This window comes from Chelonoidis abingdonii, chromosome 2, assembly GCF_003597395.2.
Source record: "Chelonoidis abingdonii isolate Lonesome George chromosome 2, CheloAbing_2.0, whole genome shotgun sequence".
Lineage (NCBI taxonomy): Eukaryota > Metazoa > Chordata > Testudines > Testudinidae > Chelonoidis > Chelonoidis abingdonii.
In genome coordinates, this window is record NC_133770.1 from 175,085,205 (window position 1) to 175,112,288 (window position 27,084).

A 27,084-nucleotide genomic window follows, 5' to 3' on the forward strand; every position below is an offset into this window, starting at 1 on the left:
ATAGACTTATAGAGAGACCTTCTAAAAATGTTCAAATGTATTACCGGCACGCGAAGACTTAAATTAGAACGTATACATGAAGACTCGGCACGCCACTGCTGAAAGGTTGCTGGCCCCTGTCCTAACTCTTTGAATTCAAGGGAGAGATTAAATAAACTGGGTACACTAGTGAACCTCCAGGTATATTGAAAATATTCCCACCTGCTTGCAAGCACCTTGGAAGTCCATGCTTCTAGGAAGCAGCGCACACCTTTCTTCTTGGTACTGCTTCCTGAATGGGAAATGAACAAACATGAAATAATGTTACATAAGGGTTTATTTATTTTATTATACTTGCTATGACTGCACAAACACATTCCATCTAAATACTTTCCTGTTGAATATAATATGATAAAGCTGTGTGCTAAAATGTAACCCCAAAGAAGTTGCTTTTATGGTATATGTCTGCCCAGACACACTTTCAAGAAAAGGGCTCCTTTACACAGCTAACAGACTTGGATTTTCAAAATACAAGACCAACCTATGCAGAATGAAGGTACCTGTTTATTTCAGAATTCCTTTTCTGCTATCTTGGAGAGAGGGAACTCTTGGCTGTACATGAGCTATTAATTTTCATGGTGGGTCTCTGCATGAAATAAACAAACAAACATTTGATTTAAAAAAAATGTTTCTACACTTCAGCATCCAGTGCACTGAATGCAGGCAGTTTGTGTATCAAAGGATGTCCTTTAGTCCAGCCTTTAAATTAAAAAGGGTTACTAGCCCTCATCCTTCAGTACAGAGAGCAACCACAGCTGCCTTGAATTAGAGAGAAGCTTCTGACATGGGAATATTTTAGCGCTCACTCCATGCATTCTTTCACAACCCCATTTTGGGAGTCTTACATCCTCCACTTAAACATCTGATATTGGTCACTGCTGGACTGGAGACCGAATACCAGGTTCAGTTTGATTGTTTGTCTGATCTGGCATGGCAGTATCTATATTCCTAATCGTTTTAAATGAGGATGTGGAGTCACAAGCCCTAATTGATCCCTGCATTACTCCACTTTTACACTGATACGCCTCAGTTGATATCTGTGCAGTTACACTGGTTTAAAACTGGAATAATGCACTGGAGAATCAGGCCACAAAGAACACCCATCCAGCAGAAAGACAGACATTTGTGTTGTTTGGTGTAAGTTAAACACTAGCTGTCCTTATTTTAAACAGAAGAGAGTTGCAATGGACAACATCACCAGCCATTCTTACAATAGGCTACTTGGTGTTATTTTTGCTTATCCTATGTCTAAAATACCAGCTCTTATAAGATCATTGTATTCATCTTCTAAATCTTTAAGATTTCTGTTTAAAATATATACAATGGATCAATAATCTGATCAAACTTTACAGCAATAATTTCTGGAAAGTGGTTGGAAGGAAGAGAAGCCTTAGGTGGGGAAACATATTAGGCACTAGGGGTGGAGAATATAGGCTAGAAGGAAAGAAAGGTGCAATCTCATTTTATTTCTAAACTTATTTATTGCCAAACAAATATATGGTATGTCAACAATCAAGACAAACATTACAACAGAAACTTCTGGAAATTGGTGGGGAGGAGGTGTAAGTGTAAGTGGTGAAACAGATAGACTTGTAAGAGTGGATGATGTAGGCTGGAAGGAAGTGCAACTGTTCTATATATCTAAACATATCAATTGCCTAACAAACAGATCCAGAACTTGGCCGAGGACACAAATAATTCCTTCTCTCTCACAGGACTCTAAGGTAATATAGATATTTGTGTAGACACAATTAGCTTTCTTTGAAACTTATTCTGAATTAGTAAAACCCTGGGCAGATTAAATGATAATATCCATGTCAGGCAGTAAAACAGGGCTTGAACATTTTCATGGTGAGTTTAGTTTAGATTTCTGTTTTTAGAAACAGAGTGTAAGTATTATAAACTTGCAGAGTTTTAAGAAAAGATGCTGATATGGGGCAAGATGAATCAAAAGAAGAATTTTCTTGAGTAGATGACAATCTTGTTCCTCAAAATCTTGAATTGGATAAATAAGGTTAAATCTCTGCACGTTGTAGTTCTTTCTCTGAGATGGCACAATACAGAAAATTCATGGGCCAAGGACTAAATTGTTGTTCATCTGAGGGGGAAGAAAAAAGATATTTTTAGTTTGCCACCTTCTTGTTTGACTTCTCATGACAAAAGAATCCATGACTTAGTATGTGTTTGGATACTCCATAATGAACCATGTTGACAGTCAGAGAAACCTAAGAGGCCAAGGCCTGAGAACCAGATGATCAAAGGTATTTAGGCAACTAAAGATGTATATTGGTGTGTACTGGGATTTTCAAAAGCACCTAAGCAAGTTAGGTGACTAAGTCCTATTGAAATCAATCTTTAAATAATAATAAAGACCATGCATGATTTGCGTGTCAAACAAGTATTTGGATAAGGATCAATTTACAGCAGAGACTAGAAGTCAGATATTCTAAGGGAGTCTGGAATTATTGTCAACTAGAAACATTTTCCAGTTTCTGAGGAAAGTTTGTTTGCCCCTATACAGAGAAAACAACACAAGTTGGAGACTAAGGTAAAATCGTGGACCTACTTAATTCAACTGGAGTTGTGTGTTTATTGTCAACTGAGCCAGGATTTCACCCCAAATCCCTGAGGGTATCAGATTCTGAAAGTGAGTAGCAACTCACTGCTTGAGTAGTCCCATTGAAATGAACAGGACTACTCCAGGAGAAAGTCCTATTCAACATCCGTAAGGGTCTTAGAAATTGGACTACTATAAGAGGAAGGCACTACTCAGTTTCAGTCCACATATCAGAATCTGACCCCTAGTATTTCCTTAGTCCTTAATCTGGCCAAACTTTACACCAACTGCAATGGGAATTTAGACAGTACAAGTTCTGAATAAAGACAAATCAAGGATTTTTTTTTCATGATAGTACTGAATTCCATATTGATGCACTACATGCTTATAGGAAATGAAGAATGTTGTAAGTCCATCTGGCAAATCATTAGCAAAGAAGAACATTAAGATAGGATATTCACAGGTTCCTGCAAACCAAAGTCAGCAGGAAACCACAACTAAATTGCAGTTGTCTAAAAGAGATACTGTTTTACAGCTATAAATATGGAGGATATTTATGCCACTGCCTATATACTGGGCTAAAGATAAAGAGGGGCCAAGGAGCACAGCACCAGCCACTTAACAAATCCAACCTGAAATGTTTTTTTGGCCCAAACTCTTTGGTAAATTTGTGTCAAATTTGTGAATAGTTTCAGGTTGACCAAGATTACAATTTTTAGCAGATAAACTATGTGTCAGAAAAACTTCATGCAGGTCTTTTTATCTATTTGTGAAAGTCTTGGAATACCTCCCTGGGAAGAAATCAAGGGTATCCCTTTTCACAGTTAATGGAGAAAGATTAGAGTATAATGTTCCTATCAGTCAACCCCAACTGGAAAATGTATTGCAATAAATAGATGTTCACACATCTTACATAGTGTATATTTCTTTTACAATAGAATAAGCTGATTCAGTGATACCTTATCGCATATTAATCAGTTCATTCTCTACCCATCGTCTGTTGTTGTTACCTAGACACCAGGGGTCAAATTGGGCTCTCATTTACACCTGTGTATATCTGGATTCACTCCTCCGAAGTTGCTCTAGCTATATCTGGGTGCAAAAGACAGCCTAATGTGGCCCTGATCACATACAAACAGAAATTGAAGCGTCCAATAATCCCTCTCAGAAAGCCTGATTTTGAACTCATACTGCTGTAAATCATGAGTAACTCCTCTGAAGTCAGATGGGGAGATGCATCAGCGTGTTTCATTGCTCCAAGAAACTGTGTTGGTAGAAGATTTTACTCATTGTAGTGTTGTATATTATCCGCAGAAGTGGAAGAAAACGGATAGTCTCAGTTTCCTGAGTGGAGAATTGGAGATGAGGCTGTTTTCTTAATGGGAATTCTTTTTTTAAAAGTCTGTATCACAGTCTTCCTAGCACTTATGCCCATTTCCACCCTGAGGCTAGACACTTGTGTATAACTAACAAGAAAGCCACAGAAACCTTCTGATGCAGTAAGAGGTTGAGAAAAGAGACTGTTGAACTCTGTTGATTTGGTTTATTTTTTTCCTCTGCAGCTTTTCATTTTCACAATGAGCTCCATCAGTGAAGCAACTACCAAATTTTGCCTTGACTTTTTCAAAGTACTGAATGAAGATCATCCATCTGAAAATATCATCCATTCTCCTCTGAGTATCTCAGCTGCCCTGGGCATGGTCCTTCTTGGGGCCAGAGGTAATACTGCCGCCCAGATACAAAAGGTAGACATCAATAAATCATTTGTTTTATACCTTCATTTTTGTTCAACAGTGGCAGACCATTACCATGTTCAGTGTTACCTGAGCTCCTCAAGCCTTTTCTTTTCTTGTAACTAAGAGCAGTTTTCTTTTCTATGTGTAATAAAGCCTGCACAAGCAGCAATTACCCTAGTAACAGTCTGAAAGGCAATTCTATATTGAATGGAATTGAACTTTATGGAGTTGAAAGGATGCCTGGCAGAAGCTGCAGGCTGAGAACGTAATTGTGAACTGGAAATATTATTTTCAGCCCAAGAACAAGAGATTTTTCCCCTCAATCCCTGATCTTGCAACCATTCCATACATGTGTGTCATTACATACACGAGTTGTGCATAATGGTACTTGGGTAGGTTATTGTTTGTGAGACAAAGGCCTATGTTGCAGCTTCACTTACCCTCTGCTGAGATTGGTCTATTTTGGCCTGGAGGGATAGACTCATAGACTTTAAGGTCAGAAGGGACCATTATGATCATCTAGTCTGACCTCCTGCACAAAGCAGGCCACAGAATCCTACCCATCCACTTCTATAACAACCCCCTAACGTATGTCTGAGTTATTGAAGTCTTCAAACAGAGGCTAGAGACACCATTCTTTACCCTTCCAGACTAATAGCCATTTATGGACTTAGCCACCATGAATTTATCCAGTTCTCTTTTAAACATTGTTATAGTCCCAGCCTTCACAACCTCCTCAGGTAAGGAGTTCCACAAGTTGACTGTGCGCTGTGTGAAGAAGAACTTCCTTTTATTTGTTTTAAACCTGCTACCTATTAATTTCATTTGGTGACCCTCATTTGAGTGACCCCTTTTAAAAGTTCTTGTATTATGGGAATAACTAAATAACTATCTTTTTATCCACTTTCCACCATCACTCATGATTTTATATACCAAACTTATCATATCCCCCCTTCGTCTCCTCTTTCCATTTAGCGGAAGAGGCCTAGCCTCTTTAATTTCTTTCTATCATATGGGATCCTCTCCCATACCCCTAATACATTTTAGTTACCTTTTCGGAACCTTTCTAGTTGCTAGCAATATCTTTTTTGAGGGTGAGGAGACCACATCTGTACACTAGTATTCGAGATGTGGGTGGTACCATGGTATATATATTATACGGGCAATAATATATTCTCAGTCTTATTCTCTATCCCCTTTTTAATGATTCTAATCCATCTTGTTTGCTTTTTTGACCACCTCTGGCACCACTGCGTTGGACATCTTCAGAGATTAGCTCAACTGATGACGCCAAGATCTTTTTCCCTGACTCGTTTTAGCTAAATTAGCCCAATCATATTGGTATGTGTAGATGTGTGATGGTCTCAGAGTGATGACGTTACAGATGCGATAGTATTAATTATGTTCATCTTGTGCGTCAATCACTTAGTTTTGTGGGATTTTTGATCTCTATCTCTATATATATATCTGTCGTGAGATCTGTAGTCTTGATATGTTGAGTATCACTGCAAGCCAGCACCCAGGGAAAGAATTCTCTCCAGTACGCTCAATCCCGATCCCATTAACATCCCCACCACCAGACCACTTGGGCCACTACCTGCTGATAATCAAAGATTCAGTTGCCCAAAATTTAATTGCAAAATAGCCTATCCCAATCATACCATTCCCTTCCTAACTTATCATACTTGTCTTGAATCAAAGATATGTTTGTCCCCCACTGACCTTGGAAAGGCCTTGTTCCAGAACTTCAGCTTCCTCTACTGGTTATGTAAACCTCGTCTAAAATTTTGAGTCTAAACTTCCTAGTGTCCAGTTTATCCCCATTTGTTCTTGTGTCCACTTAGATACTAAGCTTAAATAATTCCTCTCCCTCCCTAATATTAATTCCTCTGATATATTTATAAAGAGCAAGCATATGTTTGAGCCTCTTGGCCAATAGCTCAGCCCAGCAGAAGAGTTCATCTCAGATAAAACCCAGAGAAATATTTCCTCAATATTTGCAATTTCCAGACCCTCATCTTCATTTTACTCATACTGTCTGGTGTCATTTCTGTCTTGTGCATTATATCAAAAGAGAGATATGTAGCCTACATGGTTATTTCAGAAATGTGTATATCTCAGATGCAGGGTCCTTTTTAGTTGCTTACTACGAACATGCTGAGCATCAGATTTACTAATGCTGAAGTGTCACAAGTTTGGTAGTAGTTATAAAAATATAATTTGAATATCTAGTTTAGCAAAAGTTTAACCTATTTTTTGGATCCCATGAGCCTATGTGAGTCACATTTTTCATTGGAAAAAGCTTGGATTGCACAGGAGTTAGTACTAATCAAGAATCATGTGTTATCAGTCTTTGAATACAACTGTCATTATTAGAACTTCCAGACAGATATTTTGCTGTGAAGGCTAGACATGGGACCAAATACAGTTAGCAACTGTAAAGGAATATGCACACAAGAGGAATGAAATTTAAAAAAAAACAAAAAACAGATTCCAATGCTATTGCCACAGAAGTCATTGGTAAAACTCCTGTCCACTTAAATATGGGCGGACCTAACTCTACATTTGACAAACAAACACTGCATTTGTTGGAATTAAACATAGCAAACTCTGAAAGCATTTCCACTCATTTTGAGATTGTTCCTTAAATGTAGGTTTTTAAATAATAAACTTTTATCCAAGTCCTAATCCTGCGATAGGATCCACTATTGCAGATTGCTACATGCCTGCAGAACACCTACTGAATTTATTGCCCTATTTCAACATAGTGTAAAAAGGTGTAAAAACTGAATATTATGGCAGAAATAGGAAGTGAGTTCCACAATCATAGAAATATAACTTGCCCTTTTGGTGATTTTAAGTAGTATTCACCAAATGGCCTGCTGATTTTGATGTCAATGGATGCACTGGGGCATCCAGTGATAAAAGTTGAGAATAGCTGCCTTTTGACATCATGATGTCCATCTCCAACAGAAAGGACAGTAGGTAAGACAGACAACTGAATTTTCTCATGACAAGTTCAGTTTTATATATTGTCATAAGTAAATCAATATTGTATATGACTGTTGCAATCTTACATTTCTATCTCAGGTTCTTCGCTTCACTGAACTTAGAGAAAATGAAAATCCAGGAACAGGAAGATCTTCAGAAGCAACAAGTGATGTTGGTATCTTAGAACAACTGCTGGTATCTTAGAACAAATGTTGAAGTTGGACAAACTCTGGAGAATTTGAACCTAAACTCAAAATTGGCAGATTAGAATTATAACATAAAAATGGGGTGGGGGGGGGGAATGCTGTGATGCTGGTGACAGTAGGGGGAAGGATAAAAATGTATACAAGATAGCAAAGAGTAAGGTTTAGGATTTTTTTTAATTGAAAATGCTATACAATTATATGCTTGATTTGTGGATGCCATAATTGCAACTGCATTCACAAGTGATAAGTTCAGTTTGCATCTTGCTATTTCAGTGGGCTCCTACCATGAGCCCATGTGCATGTATAAATCAGACACACAGAAAACATTTGCAACTCTACTAACCTGAACATTTTTCACTGTTCAACAAATTCGCATGTGTAGTGCTCCATAAGTAACAAGTGGAACATCCCAAAAGAACCATGGATTCCTTAGTCTTTATAACAGGGCTTTTGCTCCATAGATCTCCAGACATCAGAAATAAGAACAAGTCAGAGAAGGCAAAGCTAGTTAAGTTATTGAATCCGAATGGTTTCATAGGAGAACAATTATTTTTTTTAAAAAGTAGTGCCTCTATTACTCTCAGCCTTCTTGAGTCAGAAATAAACTACAACAACTTTGTGTTATTTGAAGGTTCCTGGTGATCAGTGTGATATACCTAGAGGGATTCATTCCCAGTTTCATGACATCTTCTCAGCAATCAACAAACCCACCACTTCCTACGAGCTGGCTAATGCCAACAGACTGTATGGAGAAAGGACATTCAATTTTCTTCAGGTGAGTTGCACTGAGGATCACATTCATGGCTTGTGACATTGTAGGACAGATAGGGATGAACAACATGGGCTTAGTTCAATTGAGGTCCCATTTTCTGCTGACTTGGATGGGAGGTGTGTCCACTTAGACAAGGGGTGGAGTTGATCCCATGGGGCTACTGAATAGTAGGGCAGAACAACCCGTCATCTTAAAATAAATCCATATGGTTCCAGAATAGAATGTTTAAGATAACTTCAGTCTAATGGCTTAGTTACAGGCTCTGCTCATTTGTCCCCAGTCACAGAGCATTGGAACCTAACTGTAATTAGGTGTGCTGAACAGCACTGAAAGTAAATGTAAAAGCAGCAAAGAATCCTGTGGCACCTTATAGACTAACAGCCGTTTTGGAGCATGAGCTTTCGTGGGTGAATATTCACCCACAAAAGCTCATGCTCCAAAACATCTGTTAGTCTATAAGGTGCCACAGGATTCTTTGCTGCTTTTACAGATCCAGACTAACACGGCTACCCCTCTGATACATGAAAGTAAATGTTTGCTATTACTATTTGCATTATGGTAGTGCCTACAGGCCAGGGTCTCACTGGGCTAGACATTGTACAAAAATATAATAAAGAGACAGTGTTATGTAAACCTTACCCTGAAAAGCTGTTTTATATAGTACATTATTGTTACCCATGTTTGTCTTCAGCTTTGTAACTATTACTTACATAATTACTTCAGTACATCAACAGCAAAATAAAGTTTATAGTCAAAAGTTGTTATAGTCAAAAAAGTAATTGTTTAATCATGGCACCAGATACTCAGATATATATTCAGAGTTGTATTTGCTTGTGTCACTGACAAAATTAAGATTTTAAAGCTTTTTACTCTTGTTAGCACCCTAGAAGCAACACAGTGATGGGAAAGTGAGCCAGAATTATTCTGGCTCATGCAAATTCAATAAAATTGCTCACTGTGTTCTGGGGTTCATGCTAGATTTTTAACCAATTAATTTCACATTATTTACAAGGCCTCGCCATTTCATTTGTGTGAAATTTCATAGGCCCAAAAACTTTTCTCAAATCAGCTTCCAAAATTTGCTTCTAGTTTGAAATTTCACGCGGAAGTATGGTTGAAGTCATCGTTAGTTATTTTGGCTGATGGGAAAAAGAAACATTACAGGACAGTGCTTTAAAACATTCATGAATTACATATAAATATACAGTCACAGACACACTAGGTTAGACTGGGACAGAAGCGGCGAGACAATATATATAGGTTTCTAGTTCCAGGATAAATTCTGGGTTCTACCTGTAGAACTAACAGAAAGACCTGTAGTGGGTCCTGTTCCACCAGTTTCTCCTGCTCTGCAGTCCACCCATGATGGCAAATAAACTTGAGAGACCTAAGGATTGGTTGCTGCAAGAGGAGGCAGCATCTATCAGATCTTTCTACTGAATGGGAGTAGAAAGTGGCCTATGTGAAAATAGTCCCCCAGTCCTTTAGGGCATAAGCAGCCATTTAAGGACCACGAGAGGACTTGTGACAACCAGACATTCTGGTTATTCAAGAGAGACCTAGGTCCACCTTCCATTGGGTAACCAGAACCTGATGTTCTGTAAATGCCTGCTAAAGTGGATAGGTTGCAGGGGGATAAATGTGTTTATTGCATCTAAAAAACAGAGAGTAAATCAGCCTTACATAACAAGATCCCATGCAAACGCAAACACCAGCCTCACCACAGCAGAACTCCTTAAATCTGGTGAGTAGTCATTATTATTTATACAGTAGTAAAACCTATGGGCCCCAACCAGGGTCAGGGCCCTCTTGTGCTAGAATGATATAGAAACATAGTAAAAGACAGTCCCTGCCCCAAAACTTACAATATAAATAGACAGAACAGATGCCGACGTAGGAGAAAAGCAGTAACACTATCCTTATTTCACAGATGGGGAACTGAAACACAAAGATTAAATGACTTTCTCAAGGTCATACAATGAGTCTGTGGCACAGTCAGTCAGCTGGCAGAACTTCAAAGAGTTTCAGTGTTTGACTGTTTTATGTAAATTGTCCAAACCCATGTGGCCCTGTATCCCTATGCGCCACCCATTCTGCTAGTCCTCACACTGTCTCTAGCATGTACAAACACACTTTTGAATATTTTGTATATTTCTTGCAGTGTTGCAGAACTAAAAAACAGGGACATTTTATTTTATTTTATTTTATTCAGGAGACAGCCTAAAAAGAAACCTGTTTTCTGATGTATTGTTCTGACATTCTCTCTTATTGTACAGGAATACCTGTCCTGCATACAAAAGTTATACCAGGCTGAATTGAAACCATCTGATTTTCTGAATGCTGCAGAGGAAACCAGAAAGCAGATAAATTTGTGGGTTGAAACCTTTACAAAGGGTAAGGACAAGTCAGCCATTGGGTGCTATTTCTTGGTATTTAATAAAAATCAATGAGGTAAAGTGTACAATGTGCTTAAAAACCTGGAGGAGAACAATATTTTGTCATAATTGAAGCATTCCCAGTATGGAGCTGCAGTGGCAGCTCTCAGCAATTTGACCACCTGAGTGACCTGAAGATGGGTCATTAATTCCCACAAAGAAAACATATTTGAGAACAGAGTAGCCAGCAGACTCTGGACCTAGTCCAACACCCATTGAAATCAACAGGAATTCTTTCTGACTTCAGTGGGTGCTGGATGAGACCACCTGTGTGTCTGATTGCATGGAGCTTAATGTATTATCCAATCAGATGCAAGAGGTATTGGGCAAGGAGAGGGGACCTTCAAAAAGTACCTTGATTTATGAGCTCCTCTCCAGATAAGGTAAATGACAGCGCCCTACTTAAAATTTGACCTGGAGCCAAGATTAGTCAGGAGAAGCAAAGAATAAAATGGCCATTTTGGGAGATGACATCTGTTCTCCATTGGTCACTTGAGGCACATCAGTGTGTCAGTGTACGGAAGCTACAGAAATGCTCTTTGTGTTGCACTTGTTCTGTGAATAGATAGAGGACTTCAGCCTGTCAGGCCTGTCAGTCTAACATCTTTCATGTGTGTCTAGTATCATGTTTATATTCTTATACACAGTTACATACATGCAATGTACATCTATGTTATTACAACAGATAAATGGAACTAGAGTTACTGAACTGACAACACAAAATAATTTGTCTCATTTTTTAAGGTAAAATCAAGAATCTCTTTGCCAAAGACAGTCTTTCTGCTGCTACTGTGTTAGTTCTCGTGAATGCTGTCTACTTCAAAGGGCAATGGGCAGTGGAATTTAAGAAAGAAAACACCAAAGAAAGACCTTTTCAGATTAACAAGGTAGATTACAGAAATACACATATCACTTCATTGCTCCTATTGTTTTACATGGTTGGGAGACAATGGGGAGCTACAACGGCCTACTTAAATCTAGGGCTCTATTATGGCCTAGGGACCAGCTGTGGAGGTGAAGAGGGAGCTGTTTCCCAAAGCTTCTGCTAGGAAAGCGCATCATGCCTGACACAGGAACAATGCCTCACAAAGCCACCTGGGGCACAGGGGAAATCAGTGTATAAGGGCTGGTCTACACTACAGGGAAAAATCGATCTTAGATATGCAACTTCAGCTACGTGAATAACATAGCTGAAGTCGAATATCTAAGATCGGATTATTCACCCGTCCTCACCGCGCGGGATCGATGTCCGCGGCTCCCCCTGTCGATTCCGCAATTCCGCTGGGGTTGGTGGAGTTCCGGAATCGATATAAGCGTGCTCGGGGATCGATATATCGCATCTAGATGAGACGCGATATATCAATCCCCAAGCAATCGATTGTAACCCGCCGATACGGCGGGTAGTGTAGACGTAACCTAAGAAGCTGAAGAATCTGCCCTTCTCTGTGGCCCGTCAGCTCTTCTATCAGGAATGGAAGTATTCAGGACAAAGCCCTGCTTTCTCCCCTTCCCTTTTGGGGCTGCAGGTGCAGTTAGGTTTACTACCCGTGTAAAGATTAGCACTCGTGAGCAAAGACCGACTGGCCCCTGAGCAGAGCCCTAGCACAAGGGTGCTTCTTGTACCTTCCCCTACTACACTCCTAATTTGGAGCAGTCCATAGTCTGGCCTCTAATCATTTTCTTCATAGACCCTTAACTGGTTTGCTTTATATTCGGACCTCAGTGAGTTGTTCTGCTGCCACATTTACAATGACTGCCACCAAGAGATCCATTTAGTCTGTGTTCAGTTTCCACATTCTGTCACCAGACTGATCTCCCTCCTCATTAAGGTTGAATATTGAAAGTGTTTTTTTTTAAGTGTCATTCTGTACATTGTCCCTGTGCCACTCCCTCCCTCTCCCAATCTTGTGTGAGCAATGAATGTAGAGTAGCCAGCTTCGTATTGCTTCAGTTCAGTTTCACCTTCTGTTGGTCACATATTAGCATAATGTAGCAAAAATAGGTTGGTAACACTGCAGGGAAACATTTGTTTAGCTAAAGGAAAATTGTTCCTAGTGGAGCCTGTTTTCTTTAAATTGTTTTGTAAATGTCTATTACTTTTAGGTTTTGTAAATTTATGGGTCAATTTAACCTGAGAACATGTTTTAAATGGAAATTTAAATTAAAGAAAAGATGAAAACCTGTAGTTTTAATATCCTTAGCATGGTTCTCAAGTTGGACAACCAAACTGTGAGGCACACAATATCAATGGCAACTTCTGAAATAGCATTAACTCTTCTAAACTTTTTATTCTTTTTGAGGTGGGTGTGCTGGCACAGGGAGATAATAAATGGTACTTTAGCTTTAAAGGGGCAGAGGAGAAGCAGCATGGTGGAATTCTGGATCATGGGAATGGGCTTTATGGGGTTTCCCAGTCTCCCTGCACCCAATACTTCACTGACCCCTTTCCCTTGAGTCCAAGATAGAGATGAAAGTGTTGTGAGATGTTCGAAGAGGTTCAAGAGAACTTTATATCTTTCTTCAGAAGGTAATTATCTAGCCATGAACAACTACTGCAGCATTTGAGTCCAAGTGAAGATGCAATACAAGGAAAAATGTTTTAATGCTGGATGATATGTTGTATGTCTCTCACTTGTTACCACTTGTCACTGCTTTCAGACTACAAGTAAACCTGTGCAGATGATGTACGATCAGGGCATCTACAAAATAGCTACAATAGAGGAGCATCACTGTCAGGTGCTTGAACTCCCATACAAGGGCGGTGACCTGAGTATGTATATACTGCTGCCAAAAGACTACACGGGTCTAACACAGGTAAAGTTACCTATGATGCGATGATAACCTCATAACCCGATTATGAACATGGACAGACAATATAGGACAAAATTACTTTCCTCTTCTTTGTTGCAGAGCATGCTGCATGTTGAATAGTAAATCTGAAGGCAGGCTGCTTATGTTCCTGTGTCTACTGAATTTTCAGAAAATAAACAATTAGCCAGCCTTTTTATTCTCCAGTGGGGCACAGTGACAATGTAATTAATACCTAATTGCTACACTTTTGTATTATTAACCTTTCTAAATAGTTAATACCCACACAGACCAGTCTAAAAATGAATGAATGATAAATGCAAACAATATAGGTAACACATCGGCAGATCCACAGAGGCTGTCTGCCACATATTGCTGCCAGACTTAACCTCTGATCCAGCTCCCTAACCCTTCTTCCATACAATTCAATTGCAAAACACCCATTGACTTCACTGGTGCAGGATCAAGCCCTTTAGCTTTAATGGTAGAGGTCTGAGCACTGAAGTTAGAAGTACCACCATTGACTCCCACTGGTGACCCAGCATTGTGGTCATTATATTTACATTAAAAAAAAGCAAACAAGATTCTATAATCAACACTGGACAAACACTTATTTGGAAATCTTTAGGTTACAGCTACATGGAGATAAAAGCCCTGCAGCTGAGGGGCTAAAAATTGCAGTGTACATGTTCAGGCTTAGGCTGGAGCCCGAGCTTTAGGACCCTGTGAGGGTGGAGGGTCCCAGAGGCTGGACTCCAGCCTGCATAGAATTGTTCACACAGCAATTTTTCAGCCATGCAGCCTGAGTCAGCTGACACAGGCCAGCTGTGGGGTTTTTATCCCTTTGTAGACATACTCTTAGTGTACGTCATGCTACTGATCCCAGTAGTATTGTAAGAATCATGCTTGATGTGGCTACCACAGTGTGAATGAAAAATCATTTTTCCCACCTTCTCATACAGTTGCGTGTCTTATTGATTTTGATGCATAACCACAAGATTCTGATTCCTGTGTATCTTTATACCTGCAGCTGGAAAAGGAACTTACCTATGAGAAATTATCAACTTGGATTAGCCCCAACCATTTGAAAGAAGATAAAGTGGAGGTGGCTCTTCCTCGGTTCAAAATTGAGACAAGTGCTCAACTTAACGAATATTTACAGGCTTTAGGAATGACTGATGTGTTTCTCCCAGAAGTATCAGATTTATCTGGAATGGCAAAAGTAGATGCCCTGTTTGTGAGTCAAGTTGTCCACAAGGCTTATATAGAGGTCAATGAAGAGGGCACTGAGGCAGCAGCTGCAACTGGAATTGGAATAAGTACAACCTCACTACATATTCCTGTACAGTTTGTAGCTGATCACCCTTTCCTCTTCTTTATCAGACACCAAAAAACCAAATGCATTCTCTTCTATGGTAGATTTTCTTCCCCTTAAAGGAAAATCTCTAATTAAAACAAGAGAAATCCCAGGCCATGGAACTATAGCACAGAAAATACAACAGAAATGTTATTCTCTTCATTTTCTCTTTTCCTTGCACTGTATCTAAACAGTGACTCCATAGTTATGGGTGAAAATGCACACTATGCTCATGGCAGGACTGTGATACTAGCACTATAGTCTTACCTTGTCTGCTGTTTCCCTCCCCCGCAAACTTGCTGCTGGTTCTTACTTAAAGAATGTCCCATTCTCTCAGCACTGAGGAAGGGCTCTTCTGCTAAGTCCCAGATCACTAGGAATCTCCTTGAACCAGAGCTCTGATAACTAGTAGTGAAATAAAGAACTGTGGATTTTATTAATCATCCTGAACTGAATGGATATCAACACAAGCATTGCCCAAACTCTCGCAGTGGAGAACCTGGCCCAAAGTTGTAGCAATGTAACAGGTGAATAATCAGGCACATTGTTTTCACAGTTATTGTTATTGCCCTTCTGCCACCTTTACTACTCCTGGAGGAATTCTGTGCCAAAAAAATTAAAAACTCTGTGCGCAATATTTTAAAATTCTACAAACTTCTTTTTTATTTGTGAAAAAAACACAAAATAATCATGCCAGTTTCAATTATTTTGGTAATTAATTTCAAAATATCTGTCTGCAAGTATGTCTGTAACAATACAGACAAAAAATATATTCAGGAAACGTTTTTTGACGAATAGATTCCTTATTAGGCATATTAATACAGAATTTTGTGTAATGATTCATTTAAACTAAATTAATACAGAACTTTGTGTAATGATTCATTTGACGTACACCTGTACTCACAGAGAGCTGTGCTTACTTCATAAGGAATCCTGCTGAAGTGAGTAGGACTACAGTGGAGGAAAGTACTGTCCAACATGATGTGGAGCAGAGGGAGAAGGGAGAGTTGGAAAACAGAGTCTAACCCTTTAGCACTTGAATATAAAGTTAACACTGTACACTGATACAAACTTCTATAGTCAGGGTGTGAGTTAGGGATGTTGTGGGAATTTTGTACTTCCTGATGCCTGCATTGAAAATTAACAATAATGTTGCTGTGACCGAAGGACCTCTTAATACCAGCTGGCAAGGAGATGCAGACGGCTCCAGGGTTCTCCTGATTCTCATTCTTCAAAAGAATTGTCATGTGAGTCAGAAATAAGAGTCCGTGTTGCACTCTTCATCAATGTTGTTGTGAAATGTATATGAGGACACTATGTAAAGAATGGTGTATCTATATTGAATATATGTTCTTAAAGTCTGTGCCTGGGGGTTGGTCACCGGCAAAGGTAAAAAACAGGTTTTTTGTCATACACGAAATGTTTAACCACCTATGTATTTACATGTAAATTGAGTGTTGTTTCATTCACAATGAGTCTCCTATTACCAGTCTGAACTGAATGCAAATGAAAGATTGTGAATACTTCAGACCGGAACTAATAGGAAGAAAAGAGCAGGGAGGGAGAACCTTATCTTGAGGTGCACCTCTACTATATTTGGGGGGCAAAGAAGACACAGGGGCATCCCTCAGCTAGGAAGCAAATGGACAGCAGATTTGCTTCATGAAGGTGGAATCTCAGCCAGGCTGGGCTGAAAACACTGGAGAGAACTTTGGGTGAGAAGTTTCTTCATCAGCAGGTCAACCTGTTAGTTACATGTAGCTAGTCTATAGAAAGAGCGTTATTTTGCTTTATATGTAACCATTTGATTCCAATATTCTTGCTCACTATTACTTGAATCTCTAGTCTTTGAGAATAAATGTATTCTTGTTTTCATTATAAACACATCTAAGTGCTGTGGTGGTGTGGAATAAAGGAATGATCCTGAGTTGAATCTTACAAACTGGTGTGTAGTGTTTCTTTGAGAATGGCAGGCCCAGTAATTCTGTGAGTGTTCAGTGGATCAGGGATCAGACACTGCAGGGAATGCTCAGAGGACTCAAGGGTTGATGTGTGTCCATCACTACTTGTGCAGAGAGAACAAGGCCTGAGGGGTTCTGGAGGGTAGTGCTTGTATAGCTAGAGGCTGTTGGTTTCAGGGAGCTGATCCATAGCAGGCACAGACATGGCTGCTTCACGCTAAGGGCAGATGGTGGTGAGATGCCTCAGAACCCTGGGTACCCCGGGGGAGCATCACAGTTGCATTAGCAGTTTTTAAAATAATTTAATTGGTTATAATTTGACTAAGTCCAATTGTTTGCCATGATTTGTGAGACTACTGTGACAGGAAACTTGGGATCTTCCAAATTTCATGTAGCAATTTCCTGTCAGTTATTTAGAGTTTAACACGAAATTAAAATTTTCTGTAGACTTGTCAGAAAAATCTAAATTGTAATTAACCAATTGTCTTCCAAAAGGGCAACTGGGGAAAACAAGTCTTTGTGCAGTGCTCTCGAGATTGTAATTTTATGGCTTTTCTTTGGTGAAGTATTATAGTTGTATTTTGCTTTTGACCTTTTAGTTTGTGCAACTGCAATGCATCTATACAGCTGTCAAGTCAAGGATTCAGTAAATCACTACATATTTTATCATTTTCAGTAGTGGCAGGGAAATAAGCCGAACAGAAGTTGAAGACATACCTGTGTGCATGTGATAAGAATGAAGCAGCAAGAGTAGAACACTACTATAAATGGTCACATGGTGATAGACAGTATATAGACAGCACTTGGGCATGTACTTATGTCCCACTGATTGCAGTGGGACTCAAGCATGTGCTTAGCATGTATTTAAGTGCTGCCTGAATATGGATGCTCTCCTCAATCACAGATATAACATATACCTTCTTCTAATCATTTTTAAGGGACAAGTGAGTACTAATAATATTGATATTTTGGCAATGCTTCTCAGTTTCATTTTCCAGTTTTATACTCCCCTGTTTCCTAATCATAAATGGTTAGTTTTAAAACATTGTTTCTTTAATAAACCAATATAATCTACCAGGACCAGTTTTTGGCATAATTTATGTCCCCGAAAAACTATGTGTAAGCGGGGGAATGGTCCCGCTATTGTGGGGAACTTTCCTGGCTTCTGCACTACCCCGGTGAAGAGGGCTGGCGAAAGGATCTGAGTCCTCACTCCCACTTCCTTTACCCAGAGGCCTCCCTGTCCTTGAGGACTCCCCTTCCACTCTGCTGTCTGGCAGAGTCCTCGTAACCCCAACAAAGCTGGGCCCAGGATTCCTAGGGGGCTCAACCCCCAACCCTGCTGTGGTCACCTAGGACAGGGGCTAGGGTGTCCCCACTCCGGGGTATTCTGTTTGCACGCGCACCTCCCTGACCCACTGATCACATTATACAATTTAAAGCAACTACAAGTTATTTAATTAACAATTAATTTAAAAAAAGAATAAGGAAAAGTGGAAAAGGTTAAAGGAAAACACATCACCCTGCTCTGTGGCAGAGAACATTACAAACAGTCTCTCTCGAATGTCAGGGCAGTTCTTGTAGGTCCCAGGCCTCCTTCTCAGGCTCTGGCTGTGCTGCAGGGACGCTGCGGGTCAGACAGTTGCTCTGGTGGTGGCCACACACTCTCAGGCTCTGGGTGGCAGGACCCTTCTCCCCAGTGTCACCCTGCTCTGTCAGGGTTATGATCCCCCTCCAAGTCTGGCCTGCAGAGCCTCTTGGCTGAGGCGTCTCCCTGTGCTGGGCCCACTGCCCAGGGTCCCCCCTCGCTCTCCCCAGCTGCTCACCTCACCCAGCTCCGGACTGCTCCAGCCCCAGCTCCACACTGCCTCAGCACAACTGCTGCTGCTGCTCTGTCTTCAGCACCCTGGGCTGCTTCTCTGGTCTCTCTGGCTCCAGTTGCTACAGCTCTGCTCCCAGGGCAGGTCTGCTCTGCAGGCTGCTTCTGTGACTCTCTCTCAGCTCTCACCTGCTTCCTGGGCTGCTTGTCTGGCCCCTCTGGCTCTGGTTGCTGCAGCTCCCCTCCCAGGGCAGGTCTGCTCTCTCTGGGCTCTGCTCTGGCTTTTTGGGTTGCAGCTCTGCTCCCAGCAGCTTAGCTTGGGCCCCTACTCTCGCCTTAGCTCGGCCCCACTCTGTCTGACCCAGGCAATTTCAGCTCACACGGAGGACGGGACCCACCCTGGCCTTCTGTCTCTTTGATTAGCCTGCCCGCCCTGTCAATCAGGCTGACCTGGAGCATTGGCCTCTCGCCATTGTTCCTGGGGACTGTCAGTCTCAGGGTCCTGATTTGCCATCGATCCCTCCCCTTTTAGTGCTGGGAGCTAGCAACCAAACACCCCCACTGAATGTTAGTAAGGGGATAACAGTCCCCTTACATGTGCAAAAGAAATAAGTTGAAAGCTACAAACTACTCTGTACATATGAGGTGAGAAACAAGAAAGCAGCCTTCTGCCTCTAAATTAGGGCTTGTTGCACCTCCCTAGGAACTGGGAGAGAAGAGTTTGGAGCAGGCAACAGGAAGCCAGTCTGTGCACATGGCTGGAAACTTAGCTTCAGTTGCAGTCATGACAGGTGCACCACTTGTGGCTGGGTGTGGTGTAGCAGCTCACCATCTAGCATAATATTTCTCAAATTTGGGATGTTGCTTGTGTAGGGAAAGCCCCTGGTGGGCCGGTTTGTTTATCTGCCCCGTCCACAAGTCCAGCCGATCGTGGCTCCCACTGGCCACAGTTCGCCACTGCAGGCCAAGGGTAGCTGCTGGAAGCAGTGGCCAGTACGTCCCTCGGCCTCCGCCGCTTCCAGCAGATCCCATTGGCCTGCAGCAGTGAACCGCGGCCAGTGGGAGCTGCGATTAGCTGGGCCTGCGGATGGGGCAGGCAAACAAACCAGCCCGGCCCGCCAGGGGCTTTCCCTACACAAGTGGCCACTCCAGTTTGAGAAACACTGATCTAGCACCCCTTCCCAACAGCTTCTATGGCCCTGGGTGGTATCTCTTCTCATGATTTGGCCTTCCTGACAGGTCACTTTAGAGTCTCTCTCCTTTCAGAGTTTGTGTGCCGCATGGACAGTGCCCTATACAGTACTGGTCAACGATCTGCCATCTTCCTCCTCCCCAGACTCCTCTTCCACTCTACTCTTCTTTCAGACTTGCAGCCCCAAGGCTTCTCCTTGGAGTCTATTAATCCAACTCAAAAGCAAAACACAGATTTCAGGGAAAGCAGCGGCCGGCCCTTTTCCAGGCTTGAACTTTTAAACCATCCTGTGTCCACAGTCCCTCCCCGCAAGCTTTCCATTTTTCTGCGAAGTGCTGACTTTCGGGGACTACCCTCCTTAAGTCTTGCCTTCTTTGGATCCTCAACTCCAGTCCCTCACAAGGCTTTCTGCTTGTGGGCTGGCCTTCTCTCAGGCCCATTTCAAGATTCCCCTTCACCCCTTTTCCCTCTTCCATCAGGACCAGGGTGTAAATTCCCTCCTGAGCTTCCTCTGTGCTCTGCTACCCAAAAGAAACATATAGGCTTTCCCCCGTCAGTCTTTTTCTATTCTGGGCTTCCTCCTTTTACAGAAACCACCCACATCCTTCCCCATCTGAGACTCATCTTTAACATGCCAGGCCTACCCTCCTAGTACCACCACCTGCGTGTATTGATCTCTCAGACCCACATTAAGCATTTCATCACCTGTGTGTGGTAAACACCACATCACACATCTCTGTAAACAGTTCTCTTAAAAAAGGGTAGTTTAGTTTTAGAAACATGCTGTGACATTCTGCGCCCCAAAGCACCCCATATTTACCATGATGATGTAAGTATGATATGATTTGTACAAAGTATGCTTTGTAAGGTATCATTCTAAACATCTTGTTCTGTTGAACATTAATATCCCATTGGAAGGATGTGCTGTCCCTCTATACAAAGTTATGAAGTTTTGCTGTGTACGTGTTACTGAAAGGTGTTGTGAAGTTGGAAACACCCACAACTAGCCTTTCAGGTACATCGATGAAGAAGCTAGATAGTGCGAATGGTTCATCAACAAAGATGATGGCCCATGGAAAGGGCCTGTCCTCACCTGGGGACCCTTCACCCAGCCTATAAATAATGGCTGCTATGATTCAGCAAGGCATGCAAGGGCATGTGACTAGACCAGAAACTGGGCTGGGAAGCTGGCTTGAAACAAAGCTGGGGAGTGTCATCTTTTGGTCTTCACTCCCCCACAACTCAACACCTAAAAGAAATGCTAGAAGACAAAGTACTTTGAAAAAGGGAGTGGGAAACCCAGGCTACAAAACAGATGCATCTTGTGCCTCAACAATCTGTAAGCCTGCTTGTATCATCAGTCTTGGTGAGATATTGCTGATTCAAATCCTATCTAGTATAGATGGCTTAGATTGCATTTTGTTTGATTTCTTAGGTAACCTGCTTTGCCCTGTTTGTTCTCACTTATAATCACTGTGTGGTTTTGAGTGATGTGTTAGTGAATCTTAATTCTGTTAATACACTTGGGTGAATATCTTCCCCACATTGAGGGGGAAGCAGACTAATGTAATGAGTTTGCACTGTACAGACTATGCTGCAGTGCAAGATGGCTCCATTCTGGGTTTATACTCCAGTGGGTGTGTATGGCTGGGGAGCTGGGAAATTAGCTGGGGCCTCCATTGTTGGTCCATAAGTGGCTTAGGTAAAGCCCTCAGGTTAGTCAGTTGCATGTGTGGCGCCACCTGCTGTTTTGTGTTGGGTGATAACAGAGCCTGGAGGGGCTGGCTGTGAGTCACCAGCAGAGCAAGGGTAGGAGGTCAACCCAGCTAAATAGTTAGGGCGCACAGTAATTCCAACAGCTTCCAGATTTCATCCTGGGTATAGATCCTGTCACACGTAGTTCTTCTCATTTTATTACCCCACATATGATATGTGAAACATGGTGGTAATGGTTAGTCTAGTGAGAGACAATAAGAGCGTGTAACAGGCAAACAAAGGAGCACCTAGAAACAGAGAAAACATGCAGCATGTTGGGACTCAGACCACCAGAAAGCTGCCAGCCATTCAACTGCCATATTTTCAGCTACACTAGTAGATCAATGACCAGTTCGATTCCAGCCGGATTGACAAGAACACACATGTGAAGGCTTAGGGAGCAGACTAACAGACAGCATCTCCACTTGTACTCTATACAGATGTCTGTTCCAAGTTTGGGAATCTTTTGGTGCTCATTTTAGGAAGCAAATGCAGACTTACCTTAAATTATAGTCATTTTGAAGAGTCCCGCATCGCAGTGATGCTCTGTTCTGCTGGGAGGTGTTAAGCATTCAGTCAGGGAATACTATATTCTGTACAAAGTGACACTTTTTGAACCAACACATTTTCACTGTATTCTGCCACAACAATCACAGTGAGCAATTATCACCCCTATAGGGCTGCGCACTGTACAGGTGTTAACTGATACAGTGAGCCTGTGAAGTAGATTAGCAGATGAAGAAATAGCGGCTCAGAGAGGTTACCTGAGATTTGTTTTAGGCCACGCAGCAAAGAAGTGGAAGGAACTCCCAATCTATCTTAATCCACTGCAGCCTCTTTTATGAAAGAGCTCATAGAAGAGTCTTTAACACTATATAGGTGTGTGCTATGTTTGACTGTGTGAATCATTCTGAACTCTAAGGAGAAAAGTAGATCCACTGATAAAGTGGTGTATTTCCTGAATGGATTAAGCTAAATTAAATTACCGTTTTGCTCGGGTTCTTACCGTCTCGCTCCCCTCTTCATCATCCAACCAAGAGCAGACACACAAGTGCTGACAAAACAAACATCACACACAACATAAGATGATAAACCTGATCAATATACTATGTCACTGACACAAGTACTGAGAAGTGGCAGAATATCCAGCAACAAAAGAGAAAATATTTCACTATTTGATGAATCAAAGAGTTTGCAGGCAGAATTAGCTCAGATCTTGTCCAAATATCAAGGGCATTTGCATACAGGATTCAATTCAAACACATCTCTTAAAAAAAATCAAATGAAACAAACCCAGAAGAGTGGACGTATTGTCCATGTATTTCTTTGCCTCAATTAAGTCAAAGTTATTCCAGCTCTATATCTGATAGTAACAGTGAAGTGTCAGTAATGTTTTAGTCTAAATCTCTTAGAAAAGAGCACATAACTGAGCCTAGATGAATGAAAGACACATTATTGTTTCCAAGAATTACTATTAAGGGAATAATTGATGGGCCGTCTCAGCCTCAGATGGATGTTTGCCCCATCAAAATTTTGGCAAAGAAATCTAAACTGAAAAGCAGGCTGCCCATATGATAACAGTTTGTGTTTGAAAGGAATTTGTGCCCCCAATTCTGGGACTACCAGGGAAACAAAACAAAAATGAAGCAGCCCAAAATCAACGTTTTGCCAGGCCAAAAAGGTCTCGAACCTCAACATTTTTGAGTGAGTTTAGAGTCTGAAAAATTCTCATCACCCTAAATTAAGGAGACTCATGTTGAGACATCTCATATCTTGTACAAATTCTAGGAAATGACTTGTGCAACCTGTTAATTAACTAGTTCCACTATTTAAATTTAAAATGTACTGACTTCACTGCCTAAAAAGTTTCAATGGGATTAAAAGGACTGCGTTTGATAGCACCTGTCCCAGTCAAGATGCGATGTCTGGGCACTACTGCAGTACAAATAAACAGCAAACACTGTGTTTCTTAGCAAGTTTTTACAGGTAGATATGAAAGCTCCCATATTTAGCACTCATACTCAGCCGCAAGTATCTGGAAAAGTCACATCTGTGATAAACCAAGTCAGCCACTGGAGGTCAGTCTCTGAACAGGTGCTAAAAATCAACCAAAAGTCCTGTTCCTCTCCAAATCCATGTTCTCTAGGCCACTTTATCTTCTATTCAGCCCAAGCTCTAGTAGACCACCTTTCAAACACCTTAAAATTTGGAGTTTGGATTAGGATTGGTCCATTGCAAAGACAAGGGCTAGCTGTGGAATTTTGCTCTAGCTCTGGGCTTGGACACAATGTTGGTGAAAATTGCGTTCAATCTGTCCATGGGACTAGAGTGCCCAGATAATGTCTGTTATCCTACATTTATATGTTTACAGATATCCAAGTACTAGATCTCAGTTTCAGTGTACAATATGATTTCTAAGAGTTTGTGAGAAAGGCTACATATATGGCTTATCAGACACAAAATATATTCTTGAGATTTTACTGATGCAAATGGCTTGTATTTAGAACTGTTCTTATTTCTTGTGTTAAAAAAATAAAGCCATCGATTATTCAAAATTTTACACATTGTGTAGTGAAAGGGAATACAATGCCTTCTAAAATACAGGGACAGGTAAATAAAACTGGCAAGGAGTTTTCCAGTGATCTTTAGTGTATTTTCAAATAGCACTGAAGTCTCTCTTTTGGGGATTATAGAGAATGTTCACATTAAGGAAAAAAACATGTAATGTAGACAGGGCCAATGGATTATATTTTCAGTCTTTGATTTACTAATTCTCTGAAGCAAGAAAGAGAATTAGCTTATGAGAGGTTTTCCAAGTGGACCAGCAGAAAACTGATGGTGAAAGCTATAGCAGAGTGTATCTGCCAGGGATCAAGTTGGAAGAGAAGTATTACTTTCATCCATTCTGGGCTGCATGTGAATGAAAGATGCTTTCAATCCACGCTGAGCTGATTTTACAAGGCACCATTGTTAGCTCTTCTATGGTACCATATTGTTTTGGTATTATCACTCAATTTGTAGCAGATCACTTATTTCTCTTTTTTATGAGGCATAATAAGACCAAGAGCATCCTGTTCTTTAGCACAGCAGATCTCAACCAGGGTTCTGTGGCCTCCTGGGAGTCCGTGAGCCCTTTCAAGGGGGACACGGAGCCCTGCTGCTGAAGCCCTGATCCCCAGCGCCCCCCGGAGTGCTGAATCCTGGAGCCCCGAGCCCTGGTGCTCACTGTGGAGCAGAAGCCCTGAGCCCATGAGCAGCACTGGGGACATGGAGGGCATTGTCCCCCACTCCTAACTGCATGGCAAGATCACGGCAGTCTTGGGGGCAGCTCCCGCCCCATCTTCTGTCCCCACCCACTGGCCAGGTCAGAGGCGGAAGCTGGAGCCAGGCAGCGTTGGGCAGCTGCTGCTCTGGCTGGTGCCATGGAACCATTAGCAGCAGCAGTGTTCCCTCTTCTCTTGCTGGTGCCCCAGGTTGAAGCTGCTCCTCAGCTCCCAGCCCCCTTTGCTCCTGCAGAGACAGCTGGTAAGAGCCCCCTGGGTGAGGAGACCTGGCTCCATGACTCGCAGGCCCCTCCGGGAACAGGGACCACAGGGGAGCCCTCCCAGCACACAGCCCTAATCCCCCTCTCCCTATACCTTGAGCTACCCCTCTGCCTGCACACAGCCCCCTAGTACCTCTCTCCCTGTACCCTGAGCTACCGCTCTGCCTGCTCACAGCCCTCTAGTACCCGTCTCCCGACACTCTGAACTACCCCTCTGCCCGCACACAGCCCCTAGCCTCCCCCCCCGTACCCTGAGCTACCCCCCGCCTGCACACAGCCACTAATACCCTCTCTCTACACACTGAACTATCTCGCTGCTCACACACAATCCCTAGTACCCCGCTCCCAACACCCTGAGTTACCCCCTGCCCACACACAGCCCCTAGCCACCCCCTCCCTACATACCCACAGCCACCCTCTGTGTGCACACAGTCCCAGCTAACCCCTCCCTTCACCCTGAGCTACTCTCTGATCACACACAGCCCCTAGCCTCCCCACTCTCTGTACCATGAGCTACCCCAATGCCCACACACAGTCCCTAGCCTCCCCGGCCCTTTACCCTGAGCTTTCCCCCACCTGCACACAGCCACTAATACCCTCTTCCTACACACTGAACTATCCCTCTGTTCACACACAGTCCCTAGTACCCTCCTCCCAACACCCTGAGTTACCCCCCTGCCCACACACAGCCCCTAGCCTCCCTGTTCCCTGCACCTTGAGCTGTTTTTAAACTTTTTGAGCTAAGCTTCCAAACTCTGTGTTATAATTTTGGGTTGCACATCCACACCCCCACAACTGAGACAGGCTGGGTGACCTGCTGAGGTGAGTCAGGGGGTGGAGGTGGCACTCCCTCCCTGGACCTTCCATGCAGAGGTGGCTCAAACCCTGCTGGCTCCTGCCGCCCCCTCCCCCAGCTCCCAGTAGAAGTCAAACTGTGCCCAAGGCCCCTGCCCCAAGTCCTGCCCCTCCCCCACCCCCGACTCTGCTGGGCCTTGCTATTTGTATAGCATGTTTAGGGTGGGCCTCAGAGAGAAAAAGGTTGAGAACCCCTGCTTAAGCAGACTCTGTGTCCCTTAAGAAGTGTAACTTGCTGTTACCTAATAGGATCTTGCAGAAGCAGGAATGTACCACATTTTCTTGAATGTCTAAACATTTTGGGTACTTTTTCTTCACTTTCCTGTATCTTGGTCAATTGTAGAATGAGGAATAGGAAACAGTGCAAGTGACCACAATACATTTAAAGATAAAAAAGTGTTACTGTACCTACAGTAATCTGTGTGGACCTGATGACGGTAGTAGTGAATTTCAACTTAAACTCTCAGCAGGAATGTACCAATTTTTTCTTCCAGTGATGCGCTAAACTGACTCATTTTAGACTTTTGTAATTGTTCTAAGCCAGAGGTGGACAAACTACGGCCTGTGGGCCACATCTGGCCTGTGGGACCCTCCTGCCTGGGCCCTGAGCTCCTGGCCCAGAAGGCTAGCCCCCAACCCCAGGAGGCTAGCCCCCAGCCCCTCTCCTGATGTTCCCCCTCCCGCGCAGCCTCAGCTTGCCCCACCACTGGTGCAATGCTCGGGGCAACGAGCTCCTGGGGCAAGGCAGCTACAGAGCCCGGCTTGACCCAGTGCTCTGTGCTTCACCGTGCATGGCTGGCTCCAGCCAGTAAGCGCAGCTGTAGCGCTGACAGCCGCCAGTGCTCCAAGCAGCGCCGTAAGGGGGCAAGGAGCGGGGAACTGGAGGGGGTTGGATAGAAAGCAGGGGAATTCGGGGTGGTGGTCAGGGGATGGGAGTGTGGATAGGGGTCAGGGCAGTCAGAGAGCAGGGGACAGGGGGGTTGAATGGAGGCAGGGGTCCTGAGAGGGCAGTCAGGAAGGAGGGGTGTTGGATGGGGTGGCAGGGGGCAGTCAGAGG

The 27,084-nt window shown here is 42.6% G+C and overlaps 2 protein-coding genes across 2 annotated transcripts in view; both read left to right on the forward strand.

Moving 5' to 3' along the window:
• Window positions 1-1,689: 1,689 nt before the first annotated feature.
• On the forward strand, window positions 1,690-16,843 carry LOC116832020 (leukocyte elastase inhibitor-like). The gene is made up of 8 exons (XM_032792421.2): window positions 1,690-1,763; window positions 4,159-4,341; window positions 7,423-7,494; window positions 8,161-8,304; window positions 10,578-10,695; window positions 11,481-11,623; window positions 13,395-13,550; window positions 14,575-16,843. The coding sequence occupies exons 2-8, from the start codon at window positions 4,174-4,176 to the stop codon at window positions 14,977-14,979; spliced, it is 1,206 nt and encodes a 401-aa protein (XP_032648312.1). The 5' UTR covers window positions 1,690-1,763; window positions 4,159-4,173; the 3' UTR covers window positions 14,980-16,843.
• Window positions 1,710-27,084, forward strand: part of LOC116832018 (serpin B10-like) — a 66,954-nt gene continuing 41,579 nt past the window's right edge. Inside the window, exon 1 of the mRNA XM_075062815.1 lies at window positions 1,710-1,763. The gene's annotated coding sequence lies outside the window, so the exon portion shown is untranslated. The remainder of the gene's footprint in view (window positions 1,764-27,084) is intronic.

Excerpts from the sequence above, each read along its gene's own strand:
- LOC116832020 (XM_032792421.2), top strand. The coding sequence starts at position 4,174 with ATGAGCTCCATCAGTGAAGCAACTACCAAATTTTGCCTTGACTTTTTC. Across the intron at positions 10,696-11,480 it reads GGTTGAAACCTTTACAAAGG|GTAAAATCAAGAATCTCTTT; the intron begins GTAAGGACAAGT and ends TCATTTTTTAAG. Across the intron at positions 13,551-14,574 it reads ACTACACGGGTCTAACACAG|CTGGAAAAGGAACTTACCTA; the intron begins GTAAAGTTACCT and ends TTATACCTGCAG.